Source organism: Strix uralensis, chromosome Z, assembly GCF_047716275.1.
Source record: "Strix uralensis isolate ZFMK-TIS-50842 chromosome Z, bStrUra1, whole genome shotgun sequence".
Taxonomy (NCBI): domain Eukaryota; kingdom Metazoa; phylum Chordata; class Aves; order Strigiformes; family Strigidae; genus Strix; species Strix uralensis.
This window is the reverse complement of record NC_134012.1, coordinates 68,926,932-68,939,107: the sequence shown is the minus strand read 5'-3', so window position 1 is coordinate 68,939,107 and position 12,176 is coordinate 68,926,932. Positions and strand designations below refer to the sequence as shown.

General features: G+C 45.7%; 1 protein-coding gene across 1 annotated transcript in view; it reads right to left on the bottom strand.

Annotated features, from left to right (window-relative positions):
* LMNB1 (lamin B1) overlaps positions 1–11,855 on the bottom strand; it is a 36,057-nt gene extending 24,202 nt beyond the window's left edge. The window contains 2 exon segments of the mRNA XM_074856377.1: positions 11,297–11,393; positions 11,396–11,855. Coding sequence (XP_074712478.1) covers positions 11,297–11,393; positions 11,396–11,636 — 338 coding nt within the window. The 5' untranslated portion in view covers positions 11,637–11,855.
* Positions 11,856–12,176: the final 321 nt, after the last annotated feature.

Below are 12,176 nucleotides of genomic sequence, written 5' to 3'. Positions count from 1 at the left end.
GGCAGCCCATTCCAACGCCTAACAACCCGTTCTGTAAAGAAATGCTTCCTCATATCCAGTCTAAACCTTCCGTGGTGCAACTTGAGGCCATTACCTCTTGTTCTATCGCTTGTTACTTGGTTAAAGGGACTCATCCCCAGCTCTCTGCAACCTCCTTTCAGGTAGCTGTAGAGGGCGATGAGGTCTCCCCTCAGCCTCCTCTTCTCCACACTAAACAACCCCAGTTCCCTCAGCCGCTCCTCGTACGACCTGTGCTCCAGACCGTGCACCAGCTTCGTTGCCCTTCTCTGGACACATTCGAGTCATTCAATGTCCTTTTTGTAGTGAGGGGCTCAAAACTGAACCCAGGAATCAAGATGCGGCCTCACCAGTGCTGAGTACAGGGGCAAGATCACTTCCCTGGCCCTGCTGGCCACGCTATTTCTGATACAAGCCAGGAGACCATTGGCCTTCTTGGCCACCTGGGCACACTGCTGGCTCATGTTCAGCCGGCTGCCAATCAACACCCCCAGGTCCCTCTCTGACTGGCAGCTCTCCAGCCACTCCTCCCCAAGCCTGTAGCGCTGCTGGGGGTTGTTGTGGCCAAAGTGCAGCACCCGGCATTTGGCCTTATTGAAACTCCTACAGTTGGCCTGAGCCCATCGCTCCAGCCCGTCCAGGTCTCTCTGCAGAGCCTCCCTACCCTCGAGCAGATCAACACTCCCACCCAACTTGGTGTCATCTGCAAACTTACTGAGGGTGCACTCGATCCCCTCGTCTAGATCGTCAATAAAGATGTTAAACAGGAGTGGCCCCAAAACCGAGCCCTGGGGGACACCACTCGTGACCGGCCGCCAACTGGATTTAACTCCGTTCACCACAACTCTTTAGGCCCGGCCATCCAGCCAGTTTTTTACCCGGCAAAGCGTGTGCCCATCCAAGCCACGAGCAGCCAGTTTTGCCACGAGAATGCTGTGGGAAACGGTGTCAAAGGCCTTACTAAAGTCAAGATAGACAACATCCACAGCCTTTCCCTCATGCAATAAGCGGGTCACCCTGTCGTAGAAGGAGACCAGGTTTGTCAAGCAGGACCTGCCTTTCATAAACCCATGCTGACTGGGCCTGATCATCTGGTTGTCCTGCATGTGTTGTGTGATGGTACTCAGGATGAGCTGCTCCATCAGCTTCCCGGGCACCGAAGTCAAGCTGACAGGCCTGTAATTTCCCGGATCATCCTTCCGACCCTTCTTATATATGGGCGTCACATTGACCAGTTTCCAATCTGTCGGCACCTCCCTGGTCAGCCAGGACTGCTGGTAAATGATGGAAAGCGGCTTGGTGAGCACCCCAGCCAGCTCCTTCAGCACCCTCGGGTGTATCCCGTCCGGTCCCATAGACTTGTGTGTGTCTGTGTGATGCAGTAGGTCACTGACTATCTCCTCCTGGATTGCAGGGGGGTTGTTCTCTCAGTCTCTGTCTTCTGGCTGAGGAGGCTGGATTCCCTCAATACAACTAGTCTTGTTATTAAAGACTGAGGCAAAGAAGGCATTAAGCACCTCAGCCTTTTCCTCATCAGTTGTTTCCATGTTTCCTCCTGTGTCTAGCAGGGGATGGAGTCTCTCCCTGGTCTTTCTTTTGCTGTTGACATACTTATAGAAACATTTCTTGTTGTCTTTGACTGCTAAAGCCAGATTAATTTCCAGCTGGGCTTTAGACCTCCTGATTTCTGCCCTGCATAGCCTCACAGCATCTTTGTAATCATTGTGAGTGGCCAGCCCCTTCTTCCAGAAGCTGTAAACTCTCCTTTTCTCCCTGAGTGGCAGTCAAAGCTCCCTGTTCAGCCAGGGTGGCTTCTCTGCAGCCAGCTTCTGTTACAGCACCTGGGGGCTTCAGATAGCACAAGCAGCTGCGTTTAAGTGTGTAACACAAGTTCTTCCACCTTGAATTTGATTCTTTTTTCTCTCTGGGATACACAGATTTCTCTAGTAAGGACAGTAGCATACAGAAGTTCTAGATGCTTCTAATCAAACTCTGAACATTTACAAGAATGGACAGATTCTGGCTCAGTAAGGCAACAGCTAGCATATTCTTCTTCAGTTTTCACACTTCTCTTTGCAGAAGTGAAAAAAATCACAACTGAAAACACTAAACTGTTGAGACTGAAAATTGGATAAAAATTAAGAACAAAATTCAAAAGTGTTAAAGCATTAATACATTCACTACTTTAATCACTGTACTGCTTAAAAGAAACAGCATTGCTTCTCAGCAAAATAAGACTAATTTAAAATCAACACAATTTTAAAAGGAGAGACTCTCAAATTTAAAAGATGCTTCTCCCATATTATATGCAAGCATGTGCAATTAACATTGTGCTCGAGAGGTGTGTGCAAAAGGCTTGCAAAAAAAACACCTGTAGAAATAAAATTAATGGATGTTTTAGCACTACAGCCACAAGATGGCAGGCTTTACATCACAGATCCAGCACTAGCTAATCCTGCTCCTGCTTAGTAACACCACAAAGTGGTAGACTGCAAGAACCTGTGACACATACGCTCTTCTATACTCAACTGTATTTTTCATTTCTCCTGTTCAGTGCTATCCAGTCCCTCCATGGCATTTTACATATCACTTCTTAGACCCAACAGTTCAGATCAGTTGGGTCCACAGCTCAGACAAAAGCACAGAATTTAGGTTTTGGCCACATGGGCTCCTACTTCCAGCTCTCTGCATTATTCACAGGAGGCCTCCTGTAGGAACTGCAGCACGCAAGGAAGCAGCACAGCAGAGGAGGAAAAGAGGAAAGGAAAGGTGTCTTGCTGTGGTATGTCTGTAATAATCTCTTCATCATCTCTTGGGAAATATGAGGGCCCACATCATCAAGCCTTTGTTGTTTGATCACTGCTGCAGGAAGCTTTATTCAAAACACTGAGAATCTGTTTCACACAGGCTCTCTGGCAAGACTTCCTGCTGAAACCAAGTCTGTCAGGTTGAATCCTGAAACTTGAAAGTTGCACATACACAGGGCCATAGTGTGCCACCCCTGACTCTGCTCCAAATTATCCTGGACTCTGAAACAGGAAGACTCCCCATATACCATAAATTTACTTTGGTTTTCTAATTCTTTTAATGTAAACACCTCTATCAATTACAAACTGGTAGACACCTGAAGATAAAGCTCTTGCAATTGGGGTGACAGAGAAAAAGATGTATAACATGGACTAGCAACAACAATATGATTAAAACCCAATACCTAATTTAGTCATACAGGTAGTGTATTATCAGTTACATCAGCCCCATTCCTTGCTTGTTTGCAACAAGATAGGTTGCAAAGCCATATTACAATTTCATGCAACTGAAGTCACAGTAGCAGGGGAAAAGAATTAAAATTAAGCACTGTTTGTTGTTAGTGTTATGAGTTGTCCAACTATGAGACAGCTCATCTGAACACATTCTCAGAAGGAAAACAGAAATTGGAGCTCAACACTTCACACTCTGAAAGACAGATGAAATCTCAGCAACTCAGTGTCATCCCAGTCCTAAAGAAATGGGGGAAAGAAGTGAAACAAGATCAGAAAAACCTCTGTGACTTATAAAAACACACACCAGATGTATACAACATACACTTCCCCTTTAAACCTAATTTTTACCAGGAAGAACTTCAGCCTCTTGACAATAGCTAGCTTTTTCCTCCACAGAAATCCAAAGCTAAATTTCAAAACAACAGATAAAAAGCTCAAACACCTTCCTGTGGTTGTGTTCAGAAATTAGCCAGAACTGTATTCCTTCAAGTAGTTTGGCTCATGAAAGAAAAATAAAAACAATGAAATAATTGCTGACTTGCAGCTTCCTCAAAGCAGCAGCTTGTTTTGCTCTCTTTTGACTTCAAAGTGTGTGGATCATCTTAGCCATAGAATTGTAATTTATTTTAAAATAATGTAGAATTAGGATCTGCTCACAAACCAACCAGTTCCCGTTCATTTTCACTGTACTTCAGGGAAAACCTGCACTTCAGAGATTTCGCTCACAACATTTAACTCAACACAGACACTAAGGACTGTAAAGAACTGTCTCACTCCTACCTAGCATTACCAGCACAGCTCTCACTGATGGAGTTACAGCCATGTATACTTTAGAAATGGCTCAGCACACACTGCAACAAAATAGTGCAATCTGTTTTCCCCAATATCCTCCAACCACTCAATCAACCTGACAGCAATAAGCATTCTACAGTGCCACTCTCTGGAGTACATATAACCCTGATAGCTGCAGTACATCTGCTGCAGTACATCTGCTGAAATATAAAAATAAAAAACCAAACTATACTCATTAATGCTTTATTTTGTTTAGCTAGCAGTCAGTTTTCCACTTTTTCCCCCTACAGCAGACAAAACAGTAAGGCTATGTTTTGCAAGGAAGTGATTTACAGTAACATAAGAAATATCTGTCTAAAAGCATTCAAGCTTTTGTATATAGATCAAGATGACAAGAGTAATTGGACAAGCTTGCCTTTCCTGTAAATAAATATATGTAATTTTGTTTCAGCTTGTCTCATGTCACCCATTTTATTTGACTGGAGACAGCTGCTGAGTGTTTGAAATCAACACTAAACATTCATCATCTCTAGCCACCTACTGCTCAGCAGTGACCCTTCCCTGAAGAGCTCAACCATGGGAACCCTACTACTCTAACCACCAACCTAGGCAGAACCTTTACACGTGCAGTGCATACATATCAAGTCACTGCCCATTACCATGTTGTTATTACATGTCCATGTATTTGAGACCACCATTAAACCTACAGCAAATTGTTTCTTGCACTGTTACATCCTACATTGCTTGGAAGACACTCTTGGATAACTTACATTCTTACATTTCAATTGCTTTAATTATTGTGCAACAAGTCAATCACTCCTCTCCTTACTTCTCTAGGCACTCTCTACAGTAGACATTACAACAGTTATAGATTTCAGACTGAAGCTCAGCTGTTCCCCAGCCACCAATCTTCACCCGACCTCCCAAAACCACCTACAATAATGAAAACATGCTTCAAAAAGTTTCAAGTCAGCTTCCTCAAAACAGCTTATCTAGCTCATTACAGCATACCACATAAACATCACAGGAAACCCTGGAACAGCTGTTACAACTTCACTTGCATTAACACAACATGGTTCTTTTGAGTAGTTGCTCTTGGTCCTAACTGCAAAGTGCCACACACTTGCACAGTAATTCAAGACACTGGCTGATACCAAGGTATTGCTAATATTTAGTTTACTGCCTAATCCCACTGCAGAAATTAATTTCAGAATATAGATAAGATCAACTGAAGATACAAAGCAAGAGAGCCAGAGAAATAGTATCTTAAACACTAAAAATGCATAAAACTAGTTCCTTGTCACAATTACATTTACTATAAATACTTACACTCTATAAAACAGTTGATGATCAATGACCATTGTATATCCTTTTCCAGTAACTTCAATAAACCACATAATTTCTCTCAAAGTTACTTTTATCACATTGTCTCCTCTTACAGGAGAGCAGATTTACTTCAGTACTGAAAAACTACCACAGTGGAATCTCAGCCTGTCAAATACAAATGTAAACAAAGAGTTTCCTAAATGAAGTAGCATTAACATCAACTCATGCTTCCTAAACACAACGACTACCTCGCATGACAAATCAGAATACTGACAACTCCAGTCAGGGATTCTGCCCTGCTCTACACTTAAATAAGTCCCCATAATGAACATTCACCTCACCAGTGGAAGTCTATCCTGAAACTTGACCCATAAGCAGACTGAGTAACACAACAGTAACAATAAGCCTGACTTACTGAACTGCCCTTGTTGAACACTGTAACACAGAGATAACACAGCTGTGTCAAACTTCACAGTGTAAACCATTGTTACATTAATTGCTCGAGTTACACATCAGGATTTTTCCTCCACCACCTTGGCTCTACAGTTCTCCCTGGTTTGCAGCTATTGCAAATGATGAAAGAATGATAGAGTTCCACCCAAAAGCAGAAACTTAATCCAGTCTGTAGGATGCTGGAGTGACGGAGCAATTTAGAGCTCTACTCTGGTATCTGCCACTTAAATGACATTATGAAATGCCTAAGGATCATATCTTTCACTACTTTGCCTGCATTTTCTATTTCGCTCTTTTCTAAAGGAACATGACATCTGCAGTAATCTGAAGTCTAAGGCAAGGCCACACTGCTCTGTTGTAGGAAGGGCACTACCTAAAATTAACAGCTAGGAGTTTGGTGTTAATTGCATCATCACACACTGAGACTTTAGCTGAGGATTCAGCTATTTGCAGGCAACTACCTGCTTTCACCTTCATAAGCAAGTCCAATAGTTGGAAATCCATTTGCACAGACATTTTTTCTATGCAACATTAAAGCTTACATGCCCAGAATGCCTTTAATCCTCCACTCACAGACAGATCTTCATTGAAGCCATAATTCCTCACCTCACCACCATCAATTTGAATCTAATGATAACCTGATACCCCTATTTGAAAGGACAGTCTCTGTAGTAGTCTAGCTACCAGCCATGGCTATCCTGCTATAGTGATGAAGGCACACTGCACTCTCGTGAATCCCAGCCATTCTCCTGCACCACTCTCTCCGGCCAACAGTGCCCATACTACAGCACGGTGACCAGGACTGCAGCTAGTTTCCCAGCCAGATCAGTTTCTCATTTCAGTTCACTGTGCAGTCACACAGCACAGAAAATGGGCGACTATGAAAGTAAGAGCAAGAATCCTGAAGTTTCCAAGACCAATTTCGATTAGCAGCATGAGCTTAGATTGTTAAAACTATCACTCACGTCTTCTAAAGCCCTTAAATGCAGAAACACAGCAATCACAATTGAGCATACTATTTGAAGGAAGGAAGTAGAGGAATGTCTCTACAACAGCTATCACCAATGGGAAAGCATACAGTAAAGTCTTGCCTTATCAGGAAAGAGAAAATTAACTGGAAATACTGTCAAATTGGTAAATTGTTTCAATTCTTTCACAAATTAGGGAAGAGACAAGACTGCCTTCTTCACCTCCTAAGAGCTATCCAAGAGTTCTATATGCCTAAACTCAAAAGTACATGGATTTTTTTCCACAATACAGTCTTGAGATAAGAGATTTATTTTGGCTTATCTCCATTCATCCTGTCACAAGCACCCTTTTACATTCACAATCATGCATATCATTTCCCCATCCCTTCCTCAGAACAGAAATAGGGAGATTTTTTTTTTTTTCATCTCACTTTTTTCCTAGTTCTTTAAGATCTGAAATATCCAGAGAAGCCTTCATACTTATTTAGCTACAGCAGTACCCAGTGCATGGCAGGCACTCTAGAAGTGAAGTATGCAACAAGTCCACTATACATAGCAGTATCAACTACAGAAACAATGCAGTTTTTCTTGAGGGATTAAAAATGTGGACAGAAGCTTCTTCTAGCACTTAAATTCAGAAAATCACACCATATATATGAGACTGAAGCTGGAAAAAATCAGAGAATCCAACAAATAGGTGACTGGGCCTTAAAATTAATTTTGATAAAAAAAGATAAGGAAAGTCCTACAACACTTTGAAAGTAACTAGAAGCTTGAGTTTGATGCACTAATCAAGCAAGGGACTGAAAGAGGATGTCTGGTAATAAAATAAATGGATAAAGCACTTCAGAAGAATGTAGCACTAACTAGAGAAAGCAGAGTTGCATGTGTGTCTGGGGAAACCTGCAAAAATATTCAAACAGCACAGGAAGGCCAGCTAGAACACAAATCATTTTGCCCAACTTCAGCCAACTAAGCGGTGAATCATCTATGCTCCCTCCACAGACCCAGGACATCCTGAGAGCAACTTTTCCCACAATTTATCTCCACTGACTCTAAAGGGAACCAAATACCTAGCCACCACTAATCTGACTCTTATGCTGGGACTACCAGTTATACCCAAGTCAAGCAAACAGTTTGCAGTTTACAAAACAGTCCCAACTGCGGCAGGTGCACCTGCCCAACAAACATAGAGCTTCTTGGCTGCTGAAGTGTAGCAGCTCCTGACTCGTTGTTCTTGGGGCTTCACGGTAGTTGGGGCTTTTGGCCAATGGGAGCCGCTATTGACTACAGATCAGATTCAGCCTGGGTATAAATGCAGTCCCCTGGGGGAGCCATTTTGAGTTTGTCCACTGGAAAAGCACGCTGCGGTTGAGGACTCTCCCCTTGGGTCAGGATGGCGCCCAAGGAAACTCCTCGAGGTGACCTGGGTCGGGACGCTGTCCTAAGCAGGTCCTCGAGGTTGAGAGCCCTCACTTGTCAGGTGAGTGACAGCGTTTTGGGTGGTCGTTAAACCCTAGGAAGTTGTTCTGTTCTCCTCTCACAGACATTCAAACCTGTAATTTGCAGAAGGCTAGTTAATGGTGTTGACAATAAATTTTTAATTTTTGGTGGTTGCTTGTTTATTTGAGACCCTCCATAACACCAACTCACCCCACTACTTTCCCTTGCTCTCAAGTCTTATCTGCAGGTGCTGGTACTTCTCTGTTGACAGAAAAGGAGATCAGCAGAAGTGAGCATCTTTCTACCTTTTTAATGATCCAAGTTAGCTAGTTAAACAACCAAGACAGTCAGAGCCACAAGTAGGATGGTGATGAGAACGCAAGGCAATTGTTTGCTTCCATAACAACACACTGCTAGATTGGCTCAGCTGTGCATCTGCCAGCAACCTTTAACAACCAAGGATAGATGAGACAAACCTCACTCCAACCATCAGCATGAGTATTTTGCAAAGAAGGGCAAGATAAAGTTTATTCTGCGAGAATCTAACAATGACACCAAACATGCCAGAAAACTCCCTGTTTTTTTTCAGGTGGCTCTGTTAGTCAGATCCAAACTACTACAGTTACCCTACCCATATTTAAACTAAAGTCAGTGCATAGACCATGCTGCACTTCAGCTTTCTGAAAGGGCAAGGAAAATTCTGTTAAGAGAACACACGTTCTCATCATACCTTGCAAACCAAGACCTTTACGACTACCAGTACTCCTGTGCACCCTTGTGCAAAGCATTTTAAGAGTATTTGTCAGGTTTTAATATTACTTAACAGCCTTAAGAAAGATGCCATCAGGGAGTGTGCTCTGAAACAGGTGGAAAAACCAAACTTTATTCTTAAGACTCTGTAAATAGAATTACAGATAAGCTTAGATATCCCCAAGATATCCATCTTAAAAATACTCTGAGGCAATTTAAGAAACTGGATGTCATAGTAAGGTCTGCCACCAAACAACAACAAACAGCCACATACAAGTTTATGTAGAATCTAGTAGCCATAAATACCATTAACCATTTGTTTTACTAAACTATTCAGGATTTCTTGTCCTGAACTATAATTTGTATTCTGTGTTGTACAAAGATGATCTGCTTGAGACAGGTACTGACAGACTATCAAGCAGTAAGAATCACTCTTCATAAGAGGTCATAGCTGTATAGCACAAGAGCAATTCCCTGCTCCCCCCCAAATCATCAGGTTTCTGCTGAGTATCACATCACAGGAACATGTAAATAAGAATATGAAGAACCTCCACGTTGACATTATTAAGTGACCCAACTACAGCCACAGAAAGGGAATCTACTATAGACTGATTGCACCTCGAGCCTAATCCTCCACATACACTCTTCTGAGAAGCTGACAGAAGAGCGTATCTTTCTCCATAAAGTCACCAAGAGATGGAAACTCCTGGTTTGACTTTCAAGTCATCATTTTCGTGCTCATCCGCAGCTACACCTTGCTTTCCCCGCAACTGCCAATAACCTCTTTAAGACCTTCATGGGGCACTGAGAAGTAACCACAAGAACAACTAGACTCACTAATTAGAAGCTCATGGTTTGTTTCTGTTTAAATAAAAAGAGCCCAAAAGATATTGGAGCTGTCTGCAGACACATGAAAACATCAGTATGCTGGTTCACACATGAAATATCTTTTTATTATGAAAAACAAGGACTTGAGAGTGTATTTAACTGAAAATCAAAATTAACTGGTTATACAAAAGTAAAGCAAGATTAATAACTCTGCTCATTTCTTTCCCAACATCAACACATTGATAAACTTTGTGGTCCCAAGAATGGTAAGTGGAACCTAACTACAGAAAAAAAAGCCCAAACAGAAGATTCTCTTTTGCTAATGGAAAATGACAGCAGCCACAGAAATAAAATTTAAGGTAAACACAGACAAGGAAGCAAAACACATAACTGAATCAAGTCAAATGTGTAAGCAGCAAAATCGAGTGGCAGTTGGTGCTGGTCTCTTCTCACAGGTAATTAGCAATAGAACAAGAGGGAACAGCTTTAAAGTACAACAGGGGAGGCTCAGACTGGACATGAGGAAAAAATTTTTCCCAGTGGTCAGACAGTGGAATAGGCTGCCCAGGGAGGTGGTGGAGTCACCATCCCTGGATGTGTTTAAGGGTCGTTTAGATGAGATGTTGGTGCAGGGGAGAACTTTGTAGAGTAGGGCTGATGGTTGGGCTGGATGATTCCAAGGGTCTTTTCCAACCTGAATGATTCTGTGATATCATGCAAGAGTTGAGATCCTAGAGCTGTGTCATAAAGCTTGGAATCTTGAGGCTATCTGGTCACAAATCTACCTTCTGTAACATCTGAATGTCCAGCAAAGTGGCCAGAAATTACAGTGATATTTTGTTTTAAGTAAACCCTTCTTGTTATCTACTCATGTATTTTCGTATGTGAAGTTAACATCTTCCAGAAAGCACATTTAAGAGCCTAGGCCCCTAACAGCCACTACACAAACTGTCATCACTGGGCATTTTTCATCCTGAAGCAGCTTAAGCCTTACGGACAGAGTCTGTGCAGAGGAGGGTAGTGGTGAAGGAGCAGCCCGACTCAAACCCCGGGGCCTTCCAATCTCAAATTATGTCAGGGTGAACTCGGACGAAGTTTCGAGGGTGCCGCCAACACCGCTCCACCCGGAGGACTCGCCCTCCGAAGCGATGGGCACACGGCGGCGGCTCTTGGGCAGCCGGGCGTCCGCCACCGTCTTCCCCAGGGGCGCAGCTCGGAGGCGGCGGGCACGGCGGCGCTCCGGGGGCCAGGCCCGGGCCGCCGCTTCCCGCCGGGGCGGAGCGGGGTAGCGCTGCCTCCCGCTCACCCCCTCAATGCCGAGGCGGCCGGCGCCGCGCTGCCCCCGCCCTCCCGCCGGGTAGGAACGGCCGCCACTGCGGGCACCGCTCAGCTCGACCGCCGGCCCCGGCGTGACCCACCCACCACACGCGTGGGCCACCCACTCGTGTCCCCGCTCACCAGCCCAACAGCTTGTCGTAGTCGGCGCGGATCCTGCTCAGTCCGATCCGCAGCCCGGCCCGCTCCCGCGCCGCGTCGTCCAGCACCTGGCGGGCGTGGCCAGCTCGGTCTCGTTCGCAGCCCTCAGGCCGGTAGTGACCTCGCAGCCGCGCACCCGGTCCTGCTCGGTGGCCTGCTGCTGCAGGGCGCTCTTCGCCTCCAGGCCCCGCATCTTGTTAATGGAGAGCGCCAGACGGTCGTTCAGCCGCCGCAGCTCCTCCTGTTCCTGGAGCCGGGAGATGCGCGCGGGGCTCAGCGACGCAGCGGCAGTGAAGCCCCGGCGCCGTGTCCCCACCGGCATGGCGACGCCATGGCGGGGCGGCAGGAGGGACGAGCACGACCTACAGGGGAAGCGGAAAGGAAACGAGGAGAAGTAAGCAGGAGGTGCCACGGCGGGAACAGAAGAACCAGGCCGACACCAGACCGGTGGGGGCCGAGACACCGGAGAGGCGAGCGGTCAGCAAGGCGGCCGCGGCCACCATCCCAGCAGCTCCGCCTCACCGGCGGGCTCCGCGCTGCGACCCAATGTGGCCGCTCCCGCCAGCCCTCGCCCCGGCTCCCCGCCGCCAGCTGAAGACTAAATTCCAAACCCGACACCGCCCGCGACTGCCCTGCGGGGCGGCTGAGGCGGCGGCTGAGGCGGCACGGGCGCTGCAGCCCCCCCCTTTGTTGCCGGCTCCGGACAAAGGGAGCCGGACCCCGCCCCTGGCTCGGGACGGGCGTCCTCAGTAGCCCTCCAACCACGCCCGGTGGGTCCCCGCAGTGTGAGGGAGTCACAGCGGTCGCGCTGTCCCCTTGTGCGGCCCTCCACCACCCCTCCAGTACGCGACGGGTTCCCCAA